The 21,371-nt window shown below is 35.9% G+C and overlaps 1 protein-coding gene across 3 annotated transcripts in view; it reads right to left on the bottom strand.

Moving 5' to 3' along the window:
• rdgC (retinal degeneration C) overlaps nucleotides 1-21,371 on the bottom strand; it is a 288,353-nt gene that overhangs the window by 159,431 nt on the left and 107,551 nt on the right. For all 3 annotated transcript variants that reach the window (XM_085807574.1, XM_085807576.1, XM_085807575.1), the window contains one exon: nucleotides 14,271-14,432. In XM_085807574.1, the coding sequence (XP_085663700.1) occupies nucleotides 14,271-14,432 (162 nt within the window). The remainder of the gene's footprint in view (nucleotides 1-14,270; nucleotides 14,433-21,371) is intronic.

Below are 21,371 nucleotides of genomic sequence, written 5' to 3'. Positions count from 1 at the left end.
AATGAAGGAAAAGGGCTGTCACTAAAAATACCTCTTTATTTACATGGAAGCATTTCCTTTATGTGGCAGTATATGTCATTAGAATGAGTTTTTGCGTGACTATTTGACAAACAAGTTAGAAGGAATTTAGCGAAGAAAATTAATTAAAGTTCTAGAAAGAAATTTGATTTTCTGTGAAAACTTCTACATTTTACTTAAAGAGATGTTAAAATAAAGAATATTTTTAATATTTCTCGACAGAACGTAAAAGGAAGCAACGTTTAAAAAGAAAAGGAAACTAATTAAGTATTTCTTATTTCACGGTGGAGGCTTGGAAAATTCTCCAAAAGAATGCGTTTTTTGCTATTCTAAAGCAATAAAATGAAGAAATGAAGTTTATTGACAGTTCACTTTTTAACAAATCCAACTCAGTTTAAGTCCGACTGTACAAGCTGGGCTTGACCACCTCATTTATTCAAAATTTTCAGTGGTGTATTATATGGAAAATTTTTATAATTCGTTTGAAGTAGAGTTTCATATGACAAAGTTAAATTAAGTACATTAAAGGAGAAATTTTGTTTCGGTGGTTATTAGCACAACTGGGAATACGGAAGCGTAATAATAAAAATAATTAATTTTATCATTATGCCCTGAAAGAGCCAGGTTAATTATATAAAGCAAGCTTTGGGTCAACTGTAAGAGTATGCGGAGCCATTATGATTTCTGAAATATTCCATATTGCCATGTTTGGAATGTCATCGATCACGGCCAGCTGAAAAGCAGCATTATGAACAAAAATTAATCTGACCTAAGATGCAAAAAATAATATTTAAAAGAAAAATCTTTTTTATCAGAAGTTATTTTAAAATATGGCGTTTAGATCTGATTACTAAAGATTGTTAAAATAGAAAGAGTGAAAATCTTTCTATTTGTGCTTTAATAGCTTTGCCAATGAGAGAACGTAGATGTCAGTTTCATAAGTTGACTTCAAATTTAGCGAATTTGAGCCCTATGCGTATATTGGAATAGTATATGTTATTAATTGCCAGTAGCAGGCTTATCCTCAGTAATGTCTATGCTAAAGGGATTAGAATGCAACTAAAACAATAAAATAATCGTAGTTTTCGATTTCAAATTGGGTCTTGCGGCCTTCAGGAGGAAACAACACTAGTTGAAAGCAATTAAGCATTCAAGTAATGTACAATATAGATGAAAATCGATATAAATTTCTTCCTAAGAGATAATAACACACTCTCTAAGACAGACTTGTCACAAAGTAGTACATGGTAGACATTTCCAAGGAATAACGTGCTTTGCGTGATCTCCAGCAACCAAGTTGACAGAGCATTTATGGGATACCTTCTAGAAAAGTATTTTTGAATTCATGATAAGTGATGAAACTAGTAAAATGTGAAAGCATTTTCCTTAAAAGTTTGAAAATGCATCCCTACATAGTTCTAGATATTAAAAATAATCCTTCGAATTTATATAATTGAGATTGAGACGCGTTAATGAGCAATTTTTTAATTTAAGACGACATTTCTCAATTTATCATAAAGTCTCAGTTTGAAAATTATGGATTAAAATTAATATTTCCTGCTTAAAAAATCTAGATACTGAAATTATAGTACTGAATTTTATTAGAAACTTTTGGCACCATCGCATAGGATAAGTAGCTGTGACTAGGAAAAAAAAAAAAAAAAACTTACTTTTTACATGATAATTCATTTTTCGCATTAATTTAATTCAACTAAGGGAAAAAAACTGTGCTATGAAACTTTTGGTTACAGAAACTTTGTGCCTTTCTTTCCTAACAGACGTAGAAGGGAAGTAAAACACGGAAAGTTATCTACTCCCAAGAAGAAAATATAACATTTGATGCGAATAGCTTACCCGGAAAAATGTTGAAATCTCTTTTTTATAATATTTTAGTAACATGTCATGCAAAGCATTGAGAATGGGCTTTTCAGAACAATAGAACTTAAAGATAAATTAGTCGTATATAAGTTTATAAGGTATTTCTCCCGCCTTCCTAGCGTGCCTTCGTGGTGTAGTGGTTCTGCACGCTGGATAGGTATTCCAGAGAGCCGTGGTTCGATTCCCGGTGAAGGCGATTGCTCATTTTTCATCTTGCCTGCTTCCAAAAAAATGCCTAATGTCTCTACAGTGGCGCCCGAACTAGAAGGGTGTTGGATGATGATTCTCCTCACCCAGGATTTGGCGACTGGGTCCCCTAAAAACCCCAGTCGCCCTTTAAAAGGGGCAGTATATAAGGTATTTCTCCCGCCTTCCTAGAGTGCCCTCGTGGTGTAGTGGTTCTGCACGCTGAACCGGTATTCTAGAGGTCCGTGATTCGATTCCTTGCGAAGGTGATTGCTCATTTTTCATCTTGCCTGCTTCCAAAAATACCTAATATCTCTACAAGTTAAAAAAAAATTATTTTTTAATAGATCATCCTATCTGAAGTAAAATTTTGTGCAGGGTCAATAAATTGAGTCTGTAAATTATAATATATGTATACACAGAGAGAGAGAACTGACAGACTGAATAGATTGTTTAATAAAGAATGATGAAATCAAAGTTATTGATGGGATTTCCATTTGAAAAGTAAATGAAATGGAAGTATATTTTTGAAAGTTGGTCTCGAGAAATAAGAAAACTTGTCACATTTAAGCTTCGTTGCTGTATGTAAATTATATCTGGTTTCCAGAAGTAATTTAATTTAGGCTCAGTTTCATAGGAAATATGTTAATAAATAGAGTATTGCAGAAATAAAAGGCTGACGGGCGCAAAAATGCACGCACATGTCTGTATGTAGCAGGTAATGCAAAGCTCATACTTTCATTCCAAGTAGAAAAGAATTTTCAACAAATTTCAAAAGGCATATTTGTACGGTTGAGGAGTTTGATGGGAAATATTTCTGATGACGTAGATATTAAGAAAAGAACATATATCTTCATAAGAATTTCTTCATCATTTCAAAATATTCACTCAAGTAAAAAGTAGTCCTTTCGGCCCTTTTCTGTAATAAAATATATAGTTTGAAACACAATTCAGAAGTGCCTTTGTCTACCTATCATCAATAAAGAAAACTCTTAACTGTTTTAATAATCCAGTATTTAAGCCATTCACTTTTGTAAAATAAAAATAGTTTTCTCAGTTCCCTTCCTCAGATATTTAATACCAGTATATAAGTAACAAAATATTTATTAATTTAACTCTTAACACAATTAAATAACATTCTTATTCCGATGTAGTCCTGATAACTGTTCTTCAGTTAAATACTTAGTTATAGTCTTAAACTTAGTAATAGTAAACATCCTGACAATAGGTTTATAGACAACATAACTTTAAAAAATGCGCAGTATGCTATGAAAAAAATTCTTAAAATATTTTAAACTATATTTATGGAAAACGCCTACATTTCCAAATTCTGCCATTTTACTGCATATTTATTCAATACTACTTAAATATGTATCTTTCGAAAAAAAAAAGAAGTTTTCAAAACTAAAATCAATAAAAAAATTTCATTATAACTTTTTCATTGTCATTAATTAGTTACGAATTTTGTAAAGCGGAGGTAGCCAAACTTCGTAGAAGCTAAGTCTGAGAATTGAAAAAAAGTTTAAGAGCCGCTGCTAGAGCTTCCAAACTAGATCTTCCCTACTTAAATCTATCACCTTAAAAGTAGAAAAATAAATTTGAAATGAAAAGAAATATTTGAAGAAAATTAATGAGCATTTCCATTTTTATGCAATTAATGCATGCATATAAATGCAAATAAATAATTATTCATTCTCTATATTCACTAATGTACGTTCCTAAGCTAATTCAAATTTTAAACTACTGCACGATGCAACTTAGCATTTATTTTTCAGAGAGAAAAATCAAAGAATGATGAAATCAAAGTAAAGTAAACTAAAATTGGAAAATGGCATGATGATTCTTACGAACACAATAATGTAAGAAACATTTCATTTGAGTGAAGAATAAAACGCTAAGTTGCGAAAAAGATCCGGTGAATTGTTTTTTTTTTTTTTTTAGTTCATGTGTATTCTTCTAGAGCAAGTGACACGGACAAGCTCGCGGTAGAAAGAAACAGCTATTCGATTGAGATACTAGAATTCTAAAATTCGAACCCTAGCGTTTTTTTCGCCATTTTAGTCTTTCGAATCCTAACCAAAGTAACCTTAAAACATTTTACTCAAAACGTTTTAGATATTAGTTTTATTGACCCTCCTCTCCCCCAGTCAAAGAGTTCCTTAAAAAGAGAACGCGATTAGGTAATTTCAGAGGTATGCGTAATCACTTCGTGATGGCTCTGAGAGCACTACACTCGTTCTGTATAGCATGCAGCGACATATTCCAAAATTTTCAAGTAATTCGTGCATAGTATTTTCTCAAAAACTATCGAATCGTCTTTGGTAATGCTGGACATATGTAATCTTTCACTAATAGGTCACTGATGTTTCCAACAACTGCTGATGTCATAGTACAAAAACACTGCTTCGTTCATAAGGCTCTGGTTGTCTACCAGGTGAACTATTCAGGCCTGGCTGTCTAAATTGGAAGCATTACCTGAAATTCGAGCTATTACTCAAATAAGTTTGTCAAGTCATTTGAGAAAATAAATCTCAAAACTCGGTACTTTAATTATATGATTCATTTTCTGAATTTCATTCATAATTTTTAAATAAATATAGATGAGAATTTCTAAATTGTATTCTTAAGATTTTGCAGGCGGGAGAGCATCACTTTACAAACAACAGGGTCTTTAGAAAAAGAGCAAACTTTAAACGCCAGTTTAAGTATTTTATTTTTGGTGAGCTAAGAAGATTTTTAGTATTTTTAACCAAGTTTATATTACTGAAGAAATCTTCAGTGGGATTAAAAGTATTTAAAAAGCCGGGTGGATTAAAATTACTGTTTTTATTTCTGCTATGAGTGCCACATTCAGTATTATTTTCGTAAATTTGGAAATTTCAATAAATGCAACAGTTGCTTTTATCTTTTCATGTTTTTTTATCAAGAGATGCTATTATCTTTTTTAATAATATTTATTAATTAAATTTTCTTCTGTTTCTGTATATGATTTTTATTCCTAATTATAGAGGATATAACTGCACTTGAACTATAGATTCCTTAGTTCTGAAGGAATATTTCAGTTATAAACTATCATATTTCTAAAAGATCAATTCAAAGACAATTATTAATGTCAAGTATATAATGCGTTTCTAATCATCGTTAAAGAAATAGAGTAAGATTTTATTTTCACTTAATATTACGAGTATCTTAAAGCAGTTCAACTGCGATCGCGTGACGAATATACCTAATGTCTATTCCAAATGTTCAGAAGAATTTTTTCGGTCCGATATCACGAAATGTCACTTTCTATAAATGAGCCTCAAGAAATTGAAAACAGGATACTTTATCCCGCTGCTTCATCGCTTTCGCGTGTCAGAAGGTTTACAACAGAAGTTGAAACTTCCGCCAAGCGGACGTAATTTGCAGGAAGGAGGTTGGCTTGACAGATTGGAACGACATAATTTACGTTAACATCTCATTCATTTGTTCAATCATATGTGAATAAATAATCTTTTAACACGGTGATATATAACTGACTTAAACATTCCTTGTATAAATATAATATGCTAACTTATAGAATGACTTGCATAAAGAAAAATGTGAACTATCGTGTTATAGCTTTTCTAGATGTTTCTAATAAAATAGGAAAATAACTTCTTGTTTCATAATGCATTCTTCAAATAAAAGTAAAAAAGTTGTTTTCATGTTGCTTCCCTTACACCTGAGGAGTATTAATCAAATGGGTTACAAGTTAATCTTAAACCTGACAAAAGATAACGAAAGAGATTCTTATCTAGATATTCTGAAGGAAGGATTAAGATTCATTTGTGTCTGTTAAAATATCCGGGACCAAATATAAATAACTATGAGACTGCTGCTGTTCATATTCAATGAACAGAGTTTTAAGCTTCAATTTAGAATGGTAATTAAACACATAGCCGAATAGCAAAAAGGTGTATCAGTTTATATAACAGTGAACTTGCATTTTCTTTTCGATTAGGCGAGAAATGTCATTTGTTCTGCTATACATTTTATTATGAATATTAATTACATTATATTTGATTTGCACTGCAAACCGAGGTTTAATTACATGCATATAAATATTTAAATGAGAAATTCGGACAAATATAAACACTAAGAATTCTATTGCATTAATTGAGGATATTATAGGCACGCATATAACAGCTCTTTCACAATGGCCTACTCTATAGAATCATGTGAGAATTACATCTCCACAGATGCTAGTGCATACATCTATCTGCTTACAGGTACTATTTTTATTTTTGTATGGAAATTTCTTATACACAGAAACTTTCGCCTTATACTGTAAAGATTAAGTTTTACTAAGATAAGTTACATAGATAGTTTACTAAGATAAGTTACATAGATAGTTTACTAAGATAAGTTACATAGATAATTTACTAAGATAAGTTTACTAAGTTTTACATAGATAATTTCTAGGTTAGAAATAATAATTTTAGGTTAGAATGTTTGTAAGGATTGGCCTCGCGTTAGAATTAGAATTTAGAATTTAATGTGCTGAACAAGGTCATTTAGACCTTGTTTTCGAATTATTCAATTCTGGCAGGAAGTATGTAAGGATTTTAAGTTTTACTAACGTTTGTTTTATTTTAAAACTTTGCTATCCTCTCTTATTTTCCATTTCCGGCCAGAATGAACGCGAACACATTTGGTTATGCAAATTGAGCTTGCAGACTGTTAAGTATTCATGACATGGCTTTTAACCAAAAGGAAGAGTTAGAAAGAGACTTCTCGCTGCCTTACCACGCGCGCGCTTTTCAGTCAGTTCCTGTCTGCCTTTTAAGGCCAAAACGTAGTTAGTTCTCTTTGATACTTGAAGACGTTTCCCGCAATCTGCTCACTGCATACGTAGAGTTTAAAAGGCCAGTCTTCGCGTGACTAGTCTTTGTAAAGTATCTGAGTTTAGTTCTTATTTAATTTAGTTTTGTTATTTTTTTACGTTTGAGGCCAGAAGTGCTGGTCTTTGTACCCCGAAGTGCGGGAACGGCTGTATACTGTGAGTAATAAAGGGTAATTTAACCCTTCCAAATTTTGTCGCATCTTCTGCACTCTCACGAACGCAGTTTTGAGTAAACTCCCTGTTCTTACTGAGGACTCTAGTGATGTTTCCAAAGGCTATTGGAAGGAACAGAAGTCCTGACAATACAAGGCAGTATCCAGAGCCCTAAAAATCCGCAAATCATGTAAATGAGAAACACAGTCCTTTTCTTTAATTGCAAATGCGTTAATGCATCATAGAAATATTAATATCACTTATACATTCAGCCAAAAGCTAAAAAACTTAACACACACATTTATATAGACACAAAATAGACGCACAAATCACTCTAAAATTAATATAAGCCTAACTTTAATAGTACAAAATTCAACAAGATTGGTAAAAAAAGTAGATTATGCTTCGAATTTACAGGTTCTAGTCACTAACAAAAGAGATCGAAAGAGCGGACCGTCAAAAGGCCGACTGCCAGGGAAGCTTCTGTTGGAAAGTTTTGGTCTTTTATAAGTGTAGATACGCTGTAAACAGCAATAATATTTCAATATTTAAAAACTAGCAGAAAATAAGAATTAAACCCAAGCAGAAAAAGGCAGAAAAAAAAGTATATATTACTGAAAGTATATACATGAACATAGTATGCGTACAAAAAGAAAATAAGGAAATTTCTTTTCTGTTCTTGACATGAGCAACGTTTATTTGTAAGGAACCCAGCGAAAGTTTTTTAATAATTTATGTAAACATGTGTTTTGAGCATTTGAACATATTTAAAAAGCAATTTCAATTCCAAATGCAATTAATAACTCATCTAAAAGTTGGTTCTTGAAAAACTTTACATATATCATTATACTTTAAAAGTTATAAAAGGAGTTCTAAGAGAATAGAGAGTAGTAACTTAAAATGGCATCTGTTAAATAAGGCATGTCAAATTTGCGGTCTTCGGTTCAAAATTACAAAATTATATAATTTTAATATATTAATAAAAATTTTAATTCCAATTGATGTCACGGCGTGTATATAACCTTTGGTGCTTTTGAGACGGTATCTTTACAAAAATATATTATGCTTATCAGGGAACTGAGCTGAAATAATTGCTCACCTCGTAATTGTGCGCTCTAAGAGTCTTATTATTGTAGTTTATTTATTTACAGAATCGTAAGGACTTTTTTCGTTCGACAGATGGTGATCACACAGAAATGTTGCTTGAATCTTCAAGCAACATTAGTGGAAGCCTGCCATCTCGAGGCAAAACCCCGAAACATCTACGCAGGCTTCTACATTCCTGTAAAGATACCATGGTTAACTTATATCGATTATTATTCAAGCAGTTGTGCAAATCAATGTTATGTAATATGAACCCTCACTATACAAAGCTAGCAATACAAAGCTAAATGCAATTATTATGAAAGGTCCATATCGCCTGGCTATGCAAAATGAAAAAAAAAAGTTTTAATAAAAAAATAAATCTTACGTTCGCGCATAGCACTCAGTTTTGAAAAGTAGCGAAAGTTTGCTGCTTTTCGCCAATTTTTTATAATTACTAAACTGCCTACTATCAGAATGCAGTTGTTCGTGCTATGTGTTAGTACACTGCTAGTCATTAAAATTGCAACACCAGGAAAGAGTGATCTCACGAACGTCAAGATCATATGCAAGGAAGAAAAGGTTGGGATATGCATATGATTAATATTTCAGCGCATTTAGACGACGCAGGAGGGAGAAAAAGAAATGACATCTGAAGCACTGTATAAAAGAAAAGTTGTATAGTGGTTTTTCTCATTCAGAAAGTGCTTTGTAAGGTTAGAGTTTGCTCAGAATATCGTGTTAAGCCTAGAATAAGAAGAGGAAATGCTTAGCAGCAAGTTTCGAAATTCGATAAAGGCAGGATCGTTGCATATTGAAAGTGTACATTGTTGTTCCGTGATATCGGTCGCACCGGTCGACATCCAAGCACGGTCATGCGACTATGGAATCAATGGAGTGATAAGGTTCGTACTGAATGGCATGCAGGGCCTCAACGCCCTCCCATAACTAACGTCAGAGAGGAGAGATATATTGTGAGGTCAGCCCTGCAAAACAGTACGACCACATCATGGGTCTAGTTAGTATCGATAGTAATTTGAACGTAGATTTGTACATATCTTGCATGTTACGTCCAGTGGTTTTGTACATATCTTGCATGTTACGACACGCACATGTCTAGTTAGTATCGATAGTAATTTGAACGTAGATTTGTACATATCTTGCATGTTACGTCCAGTGGTTGTGCCCTATCTTAGAAGCTCCCAAACGCAATGTTCCAACAAGATAATGCAAGACCACATGTTACATGTCGTGTTCTAACCTTCCTCTATACACAGAGTATTCAATTACTGACATGATGTGCACGGCCTCGAGGTCTGTCACTCATTGAAAATATCTGGTAATGGGTTGCTGAGAGACTGGTCTGCCAACCCTCTCCAGGTAATTTGGTTCATGAAGTGTGACGTAGACTTGAAGCAGCATGGAATGAGTGGCCTATTTCTGTCATTCAAGCCCAATTTGACTCCATACCTAATGGAGTAAGGGCTGGTTTAGCTGTCACGGGTAGCAGCTATTTCTTTTAATTTCGCAGGCCTGTAAACCTCAAAATACTTACAAATTTAATCATTTTGTCTTCATGCCATACTGTGTACGTGCAATAAATATCTTTTTTTTATTTGCTTTCCTTCATGGTATTTCAATTTTAATGGCTAGCAGTGTATGTAATTGATTTTTAATATTTTGATAGCAGTGTATTTAATAGCTTTTTGATTCGTAATGTTCCTTAATAGTGGAGGAGAAAATTATTGCAACTGTCCCATAATGTTATATTGACGCAGTCTGTTGCTTTGAAGTTGATTGTGCATTGTGAAGTTTCCCTTGATCGAACTTTTTAATATCGATGCAGCCATAATTATCTGGTATGTCTTCCTTCATCCATAATCATTGCAAGGCTAACATTTTGGGAAGGAACAAAAAAAGAATTTCGGTTTAAAAGAATTACTAGGTTGATGAAGTAAATTTCGAGTTAGGTATCTTAATGTTCTGTTTGCTTCAAAAACTATCTTTGGACCGTCTGTGAAATTTTTATTGGTTTTGATTATAAACGGAAAAGACATGAATCAACTAAAAATAAAATGTATGAGCTTCATAATTTCATCAGCAGCTCTTTCTAAGTTTACGTACAGCCCGAGAACTCGATTTGCTGTCGTTAACCCTCTTGAATGTGAAAGTGGACCAGGAACATGAACTAATAAATAATCTAAAATTTTATCTGACTTTATACTAGCAGAAATATCAAGTAAATATAACTGATCCCTGCTCAGCACCTTTCTGTCAGCTTGAAGAACGGGGCATTCAGCACGTTCAAAGCGAATTTTTCACAGCCAGCGATTTTTGTCACGATCGGTCCACTGAAGGATTTCGCCCACGTGGTAACACCATGCAAATGATGAAACAGGTGACGACCTGCAGTTCTTTGAAGCGCAGGAGACATATAGTAGCTGAGAGACCCCTGCAGTGGTCTCCCAGCGTGCAAGTGAACGACTAGTGTCTGAACGGAAAAGTCGCTGAACGCTGGTAGTTCGGCCTGGGATTCGAATCCGAGTGGCTGCACAGGCATTTCAATGGTTTTTCCATGTGTAATGTGTATACGAAACAGTTTCCCTTAGAATATCCCTCCGAAGACATCCCTTCCCTTAGACAGATAGCCTTCGATTGCTTTGCAGTAATTAAAATTAATCAAATAAATGAAAATTAAAAATTAATTAATTAAAATCAAATCAACCGAACGTGAGATTCGATTTAGAGTTGTATAACATCATTTTCAAATCCGAGATACACGATGCGATCCTATGTCAAATCAGTCAGGAAGCATTTCCCGCTGGTTTTCAATATTTGGTAATTATACCGTTTAAAAAGGTTTGTAGCAAAAATTACGAAATATTGCTATCTTTACCAAAAATTGTCTTTTTTGAACTTTTTGCGCGAACAATAAATAATTTGAAATTACAAATTTTATTTTATATTTTGTGTGCGTTTTCCTCATGTCCCAAATTTCATACTAGATCTATGGCGTTTCGACAGCAGTGGGTTTAGTAACTACAAAAAAAAAATTGAAGCAAAATTACTATTTATCAAACTCAATCTCTATTATACACTCTTTAACAAAAAAAAAAAAAAAAAAAAAAAAAAAAAAAAGACGCACCACTACGATATAAAGCAAATTGGACACAAATTGATATGCATACAGGTTTCGACGGAAAATGCAACATTTTACATTTGGGCTGCCAATGAATGAACGTTTGTCGCTACAGCGCATCTGATCTGCGCAACTGGCAGGACATTTAAGAGGAGAAATTACGATTCCAGGTCATAAATTCTTCACGAATTTCATTCCGTGTACTCTGGTAGACAGTAACTATGCCTCGCATACAGGTGCGCGAAAGATATGCGCAGATGTCAGAATTTGAGAGAGGTCGTGTAGTTGAGCTCAAAGAAGCCGGTTGGTCTTATAGGCGAATAGCTCGACATTTGAGCAGGAGCGATGCCACTTTTAGACGATGTTGGCAGGAATGGGAGAACCATCGCCGCACACAGCGTCAAGAAGGAAGCAGTAGGCCTAGAGAAACGACAGAATGTGATCGAGCAATCGTCAGAGCGGCCCTGACAGCTCCAGATGCATCATTATCATCCATTGTACGTGCAACTAATGCTTCAGTGACCGCAAGGACCATTCATAGACGGCTCACAGAAAGGGGGCTGAGGTCACGGCGCCCCTTGCGCCGACTACCATTGACCTCTGTATAACGTTAAGCCCGTTTGCAGTGGTGTCGGGCTCATTCGCACTGAATTGTCCCTGACTGGGGTAGAATAGTCTTCAGTGATGAATCCCGCTTTGAACTGAGCCCCGATGACCAGCTAAGGCGAGTCTGGAGACGCCCCAGACAGCGGTGTGATACCAACCTGACTGTCTTCTGGCAGACATTCCGACAACCAGGAGTGATGGTCTGGGTTACCATTTCATTTCATAGTAGGATCCCTTTGGTTGCCATCCGTCGCAACCTTACAGCACAGCGGTACGTTGACTAAGTTCTAAGGCCCGTTGTGTTGCCCTTCATGTCACACCACCCTGGGCTTACATTTCAGCAAGATAATGCCCGCCCCCACACTGCACATGTTTCTACTGCTTCCTTAGTGCTCGCCAAACATTACCTTGGCCAGAAAGGTCACCGGATCTCTCTCCCATTGAGCACATTTGGAGCATTATGGACAGGGTCCTCCAACCAGCTCGGGAGGTTGACGATCTAACGCTCCAGTTGGACAGAATTTGGCCTGATATTCCTCAGAAGGACATCCGCAACCTCTATTAATCGATGCCAAGCCGAATAACTGCTTGCATAAGGGCCAGAGGTGGACAAACGTGTTATTGAATTGTTTCACTTTGTGAAGCTCTATCACTTGAATAAATCATCCAATTTTTCTCAAACTGTAATCATTTGTTTTTCTATACATATACATCACTTCTCAATTCACTATTCATCAAAACTCTGAGGGCAAGCGCGAATTAAAGATATAATTTGAATTTTTCCCCCTTCTGCTTATCTAAGCGATAGACAACCTTACCGGTGTATAGCGATAGAAAAAAATTTAAAAAGTGTTTTTTTTTTCGCCCCACCTTACTGTAGTGTCACTGGTAATCGCAGCAAATGGACGCCTTGCCGAAATTTCCACTCCTCACTAGAAAATGTGGTATAGTACACGCGTACACTTGTTTACAGGTAAGCAACAGCTAATTATTAAGCTAAGATTTTTAATTTCTTCTGAGATTTGTGATTACTACGCTCACAAAATACCTGTTCGCTCGTTCGCAGGTATAATGATACTAGTAAAATTGATCCTTTCGGTTGGTCCGTCTCTCCTGCATACACCGAATTCCATATTCTCATCACTGTGGCATCATTTTGTCCAATAGAAACACCGATTTCTCGGAAGGAATACGCCCAGTCGTGCTTATGTTAAACTCAGAAACTTGCTCTCTTAAATGCCGCATTTTTTTCGACGAGGACATAGTAAACTTTTCCCACACAGGTATAGGTTGCACTAGGTGTAGCCGGGTTTTCTAATTGTTAGGTCAGTTCCAGTTTTGATGGAGAACACCCAGGGGTCGGTATGAGTGTTTCCTACCTCTCTTCTCCTAAAACCAACCACTCGAGAAAACTTTGGGCTCGTCTTGTATTTTGAGTAAACATCTAAGCCTTATCAGGAAAGCATGCAATCTCAGTACTTAAATTACTTCCCAGTACCTTTTATAGTGCTTTTAAGTAGCGTTGCTGGCGTACATAATTTACATATGCACTGCACAGCTAATCATTTGCATGTCCTATCGAAGTATAATAATGCAAATTCCATGCCTATTAGATTTTTTCTTCACGTTGTTTCAGTTTAAATGTAGATTGTGCCGTGTTTTAAGTTTAATCATGATATTTAATTCGTATTAAATTTACAAGTTGTTTAATTTTTAAGCAATGAAGGGTCCATATTGCTTACAAAAAATATTTTTAATGTATTTTGACAATGTTTGCTGCAGTCAAATTACTTCATTCAAGAACATTTAAACTCTAGTCACATGAACTCCAAATATCTGGAACTCCAATTACGCAGATACTTTATTCTTCTTCCTAGGCCAACTAATGTTATCCTTTGTAATTATTTACCAGTTTATAATTTAATTTTGTTTGTTGATTTAAATAATAAGAAAGAAGTTTCATTATTGTTTCATATTTTAGTTACACAGATGTAATTTGAGGCTTTATTCTACTGAAATAATAGAAAATTTTAGGACCAGAATAAATAATTCTTTTTTGGTTGAGATAGGGTGAAATGGTTTTCGGTTATTTTTTATTTTGTTTTACAGAAATAAAAACGATTGTAATTGTATAATTTAATAAAACGCACTAGCTGAAAAAAATAAAACTTTCTCAGTTTCGTATTTGTCCAAAACAAAATGATAAATACTGTAATATTAAGTATTCGGCCTACAAAAACATAACCCATTTATGCCGATTTTGAAACTATCTAGATGGCAGAATTAATCCAGATACTTGGAGTTCTGTGGATTTAAATTTATACGCTGAAAGACATCACTTACTTTATAGAACACTGTTAATAGATCTTCTAATTTTCCATGGAGGTCACCACATATAGTTATTTGTCTGGAGTGAACACTGGAAGCAAAGTTGATGTTTGGTTTGTATTTAAGAATTTTACGAGCTGCATGAATTATCGTCAACACATATTTGGCATGAAGCCTCTGAAATAAATTAATTAATTTTAAATTAAATTTAATTAATTAAAAAATTAAAATTAAATTTTATTAATTAAAAAAATTATGTTTGGTAAATTTCCAAAGTTAACAATATAAATGGACAAATTACATAATGAAAAACTAGCATATTTAACAGATATATCTTCTAAGATTCCTCGTCAGAAATTATAGCAAAATGAATTGAAGAGATAAGCTCAGAGCGATTTTATTACACATGGTGTTAACGTACTGTCTAAATTTTACTGTTGTAAGTTAAAAATAGGAAAAGGCACTTATTCGAATACTTTTAAAAGCAGAGATAGGGGGAAATTTTTTTTATAGGTTTTAGAAAATACAAAATATATATGTATAAAATTCGTCAAGTACATTTAGTACAATTTTACATTAATAAATTTTATAAAAAGAGATTTTATTTTGGTTGAGAATAAAACAATTGAATTTTATATCTGAGTATTGCATTAAAAAGAGAGAAAACCTCTTAGTTGCATATTTAAGGGGTTCATTGTTTAAAATCATAAAGTTTTAAGTTCTTGCATTGTATTTCTTTTACGTCAACACAGAATAGTTTGTGTCAAATTTGAGTTGTAATGATATGTGTAAAGATTCTGTAACAAAATTTGTTGTAAATGTGTTGCTGTTGTGTATTTTTCTTTAGCATGATAACTGACAGTTGAATTTATGAAAATGTGTATTATTTTCTAACAAATAAAATTTGATATTTAAATATAAATCCATCTACGAACATTACAACAGATACTATATTCTGGAAAATAATTTATTACGCATTTTGAAAATCAGCATTAAAATGAAAACAAACTTGACTGCATAATAATCTTTGCTGAATATATACAGTGTGAAATATGAAAAGTGTTTTGACATATTGCATTAAGTTAGTAAACCAAATAAAGAATTCGTTGTACATATATCGTTTTGTTTACAATTTGCATATTTAAGACTGATCTAAATTAATTAAAAAAATTTTGATGTCATGATGAGTAATGATTTATTTCCTTTGTACAATTGTAGAGACATTAGGATTTTTTTTTTTTTTTGGAAGCAGGCAAGATGAAAAATTAGCAAAGCCTTCGCCGGGAATCGAACCACGCACCTCTAAAACACCGACTCAGTGTGCTGACCACTACACCACGAAGGCACGCTAGGCAGGCGGGAGAAATACTTTATACAATATATAGGATATTTAAAAACTGAATAATTAAGAAGCATTTTTACTTCAAACAATATACTCGAAAAACATGTGCTCTCTTGTGTAAAATATTTATTTCATAATTTGCTCAAAATAATGGCATAAATATAGTAACTAATAATTTGCTAAATATAAAGTAGTTAAATGCTTTCATTACCCCTCTGATTATAAGAATTATAGTTGAAATTGACATAAACAATGGTGCAATCAAAGGAAACTCGCTACGGAAAGTTTATGGTTAGTGAAATGTTTACAACGTTTTCCTGATCGGCGATGACCACAAAGTGATGAAACAGCCATCTGGCTTGTAGTAAAGTCGATGTTAAACTACAGAGGCTGTTTGCACATTTTTTAGACGGTTTTGGTAAGCGGTAATAAAAAAATCGTTTGCTGCAAAAGAAGTTATTGCAATTGTACTATTTTTTAAAAGTCAAAATTATCGTCTGTGGCTTGAACGTTTTGTTTTTATGGCGAATTTAACAAAGCAGTGGTTCGAAGGCTACATTTACGCTCTTTCCGAAGAGAAATATGCATACTCCATTGTCCAAAAACGATGCGAGAATCATGGTTTTGTGATATCTAAAGGGTCGATAGGTAATATCATCAACAAGAAAGGAAAAAAACGTCAAATTGGAGCCTCAAGTGGGACAAAAATTCCAAACAAGTATCCAAGGAAGAAACGGACATCTTCGACTATTGCAAAGGTACGTTGTTTAATGTTGAAAGAAAATCTCCCTAGTCGAAGGACAGTTTCAAAATCATTAAAATGCTCGGTGTCCACTGTAAACAAAATGATAAACGTTGATTTAAATCGTAAGAAAGCGAAAAAACGCAATGTGTATCGTCTTCTTCCAAAGCATATCGCTCAACGCAGGACACGCTGTAGAATTCTATATGAGAAATACTTATCCAAAGAAAAATGGAAAACAATTGTCACAATAGATGAAGCATGGGTGTATTTAAATGATTGTAACAAAAAAAGAGCCATTTATTATCATAAAAGGGGAGAAAAAAATTTAAGTACATGGTTCAAAGAATCGAAAGAAAGTTTTTCTAAGGGATTCATGATTGTTGCTGGTTTTTCTTATAATGGCAAGTTAAAAATAAAGAGAGTGAAACAAAAATGTCAAGATTAACTCCAAATACTATCAGGAACATATTTTAGCGCCAATTTTCTGAATGAAATACCATCGCTTTACCCACAGTGCCATCAATCTGTGAGACTCCATCAGGACAAAGCTAGCAGTCACACATCAAAATCCACTGTAAATTTCCTAAAAGAAATGGAACAAAAAACTGGTATCAAGACCATACCCTTCACTGATATCCCTACTAAATCTCCCTATGTGTCGCCTATGGATTTTTGTGCTTTCGGACTTTTAAAAACTGCATTATCCAAACGTTGTCCCGAAACCCTAACAAGACTCTGGAAAGCTGTTCGGGAGGAATGGGATAGAATACCTCTTCTGCCACTTCAAAAGGCATTATTATCCTGGAAATTGCGGTGTCAAAAGATAGTTCAGAATAAGGGATGTCAAATAGAACATTTAAAACACAAAAATTTTATGTAATTTAGTTTTGTGAATACAATATACATTGTCTAAAAAATGTGGGAACAGCCTCTGTATTAGGTTCCTCCATAATTAAAGTGACCGCCGCTTCCTGCCTTCGTATTGGCCAACGCTAGTGCTCGCAATTGGAAAGGGGGAAAAATAGTCATATAAAATTCTCATTCGGATTTAGTTCCGGTGGAAAGGGTCATGGCGGAATATCAGTCTTGTTTCATTCAAACCACCTTTTTCGTCAGCTTTGCTGAATATTTCGGATCATTATGTTGATTGCACCATTTCAGTGGTATGTTCTCTTCTGCCCACGGTAACATCATGTTCTCTAAGATGTCCATATACGTACATCTCTTTGGTCATGATACCATCTACACGACAAGTTGGGCTCACATGACATATCACGAAATGCAACCCCACAACATAACAGCTAAGACTGCCACCTACATCTTTAAGAGCGGTTCATGCGTGTTTTGGATTTTCCATCCATTGCAAACAAATCTACTTTACTTTTCATCACTCCAAAGCACATTTCTCTACGGTTTCTTCTGTTTTGCAAGGTCATTTTTGATATGGTTAAATGTGGCAAAATGCATACGGTCTTCAGTACGTATTTTTTTAAAAATCGAAACTTACCTTGGTCTTCGAGAATACATCTGTCCCCCCCAGTGTGCGTCGAATTATTATATTATTTACATTAAGACCACTTTCATCTTAACCACTTTTGTTTTTGAGTGTGTGTGGACACAAATAGTTTCTCATCTGATTTTCTGAGAAGCTTTCTTTTCTCTTTCCAAATTATTTTAGACCTTCTTCTACGTTCAGGCGAATTTTCCTCATGTATTTCTATAAAAGCTGTCTTTGGGGAACAGCCAACAAATCTGACAGTTTTTTTTTCTGTTGTCTGTTACTGCACATCTATAAAATGGATTGCAATTCTGCACTATTTCAAGGGTTTTCTCTGCCCATTTATATATTAGCTTTAAGTACCCATCTATCCCGCACTTAATCGGTGGTGATTTCAATGCCCATAGTACCATTTGGGGGTATCCACCACCACCCCAAAAGGGCACCTGCTAGAAGATTTCCTGAATTCTAACAGCCTTCAAATTATCAATGCACCTCATGCACAGCCAACCTTTGATAATACCTACCATCAGGGCTGGCCGGATATCACTATCACCACCCAGGACATCGCCAACAATGTCCATGACTGGCAGGTGGCCGAAGACGAAAGTTGTTCGGACCACCGATATATTTACTTCAATATAGCAGGTGATACGAGCATTAGCATACTCAGGAGATTTAAGTTACCAAAGAATAGAATACAGGCACTCACAAGGGACTTTTCGCAGGCGCTTCAACAAAAGGAGCAAGCATTGGATTTATGCAATAATCAGAATGACCTTAATGACCATACAGAACAACTTCTAGACACCATCCGATGCATATGTGATCAATACCTGCCCACCAGGACTGCAAAACGACTACAGGGTATTGCGTGGTGGACGAAAGAACTGCGCAGAAGTACAGGGCGTTAAGACGCCGTCTACGCTCCACGACAGACGAGGAAGCAAAGATTACAATCCTCGCAGCATTCAGAAAGGAAAGAGCAGCGTACAAGATTAACCTCCTAAAGGCGAAGATCGCCAGCTGGCGGAAGTTATGTACGGAGAACTCAAATCCATATGGAATACTGCACAAACTAGCAACCTCCAAAGTCTTCAAGCCGGATCATCTGTATGCCGAGACCACAAATCCACCCTCCACCGGCAACATAGCAGAAGATACTGCTACCACATATCTGAATGCAGCCTTCAGAGAAGATAACCCAGAGGATGACACGCCACAACAAAGACTAATAAGAGACTGTCAAGACGTCCCAGATACCCCGGATGATATCCCTTTCGAAACGGAGGAGATTAAGCAAGTCTTCAAATATCTTCCGCTCAAGAAAGCGCCAGGCCCTGACGGACTGGACTATGCAATCATCAGGGTCGCATACACTGCCTGCCCAACATACTTCAAGGCCTTCTTTAATAAATTGCTAAGACAACAGATATTTCCAACGGCCTTCAAAAAGGGCCAAGTCGTATTCTTTCTTAAAAAGAATAAATCACCAGAAGACCCCAGCTCCTACAGACCGATATGTTTATTGTCTGCGCTGGGGAAGGTTTACGAGAAACTTCTGGTGAATAGGCTAAAGTACCACCTTCACCGTGCCAAATTCCTTAGCAATAACCAATATGGGTTCAGAACTGGCCTCTCTACAGTACACGCCCTAGATAAGATCAGAAGCCACATTAACGATAATAGAGCCAATAACCGTCACACGGCATTTATATTACTAGATCTTCAGAGTGCTTTTGACTCTCTCTGGTGGCCTGCAATCAAGCAGGCCCTCAGGGAGGCAAAGTGCCCTAGGAATTTATATAACATCTTCAACGATTATCTGGACTCAAGAAGTCTCATAATCGCATACAATAGTGGTGTCTATACAAAAAAGCAGGAGAGGGGCTGCCCACAATTCTCTTGCGCGGGGCCCCTGCTTTGGATAATTACGTTCAATACGCTACTACAACTCAACTGGCCTGACCACACCAAGGTAATGGCGTATGCCGATGATGCGGCACTGCTAGTTACTGGCCGTACGCGAGACGAACTGGAGAGGAACGGCTCCGCCACTTGCTCCAAATTCTATGACACGTGCCAAAAGCTGAAACCCGTTATCTCAGCCCAGAAATCTACGGCCATGGTCTTACCGCGTCCAGGTACAAACCCTATGAGACGACCTTGTATTAAGCTAATGGGCAGAAACTTGAAAATCACCAAAACGTTGAAATACCTTGGAGTCACGTGGGACCAAGGCTTGACCTGGCTACCACATCTACAAGAAGTCAAAGTCAGAACAGCCAACATTGCAAAGAAAGCCAGGCAGTTTCGGGGACAAAACTGGGGACAGAACCCTTACATTCAAAAACTGCTCTACTTTACGGTTGCAGAAAGGATTGTGCTCTATGCCTCAGGTATTTGGGCACTACCAATGGGCAGCCGTAAAATAAAAGCCCTGTCAACAATACAAAGACCTTTTGCTTTCAACATTAGCAAGGCATATAGAACAACCGCGACAAATGCAGCACTTGTGCTTACCGGGCTCACACCCCTTCACATCAGGGCCAAGTTTGAAGCAATATATGAGCGGGTAATAAGATTAAAGGAGAATGCTGCACTCGGCACCACAGTCTTCAGCACGCTGCAGTACGAAACACCAGGCAACACACAGCACGTGCACCCAGCACATAAAACCTCGGGCATACACGTCAAAATAGCTAGGAGATCTACGCCGCGAATAGAGGATGTACCAGTCGCCTCGCAATTCCACACAGATGGCTCCAAACATGATAACGAAGTGGGCTGTGCTTATGCTTATTATGATTATGGTACACTTCACAGTCAATGGATAGGCCATCTTACAGCTCACAATAGTATCTTCCATGCGGAGGCCTTAGCAATTGAAGCGGCAATACAGTACGGACATGACATACAACTTGCACGAACAGAAATCTGCACAGAGAGCATGTCAGTGATGCAGGCATTAAAGAATCATCATCACACGTCTTACATAATCCTGCAAACCAACAGACATTGTATAGCAACCAGCAATCTAACATCAAGTTAAAATGGGTAAGAGGCCACTCTGGGATCGAAGGCAATGAGATGGCAGATCAACTGGCCAATGAGGCAGCAACCAACAATAATGCACAGGCTGTCTCAGCACTAATCCCGGCGTCATTTTTAAAAAGACAACTAAGAGACATAGGGAATAAACAATGGCAACACGAATGGGAGAATGGAGATACCGGCAGAAGGACTTTCGAAATTCTACCCTGTAGTAGATAAAGAACGCTTACAGGCCATACCCCCTTTGGTAAACTATATCACGGGGCATGGCCCTTTTCCCACCTTCTTTTATAAGCGTGCCATCTCCATGACAGAAGCGTGTGTGTGCGACCACTACGTGTTTAATTGTAGCCTCACGACGAGCCATCACCTACCATATCCCACTACGGATATAGTACCTTACAAGAGGTTCATCATCAAACACGCACCTGCGATAAGAAACATATGTAAAATTACACAGCAGCTGGGCTCCCTAAG

This window comes from Stegodyphus dumicola, chromosome X1 (genome assembly GCF_044657685.1).
Source record: "Stegodyphus dumicola isolate Sdum_Otavi_A_Nest chromosome X1, ASM4465768v1".
Classification (NCBI taxonomy): Eukaryota; Metazoa; Arthropoda; class Arachnida; order Araneae; family Eresidae; genus Stegodyphus; species Stegodyphus dumicola.
This window is presented reverse-complemented; position numbering and strand designations above follow the sequence as displayed.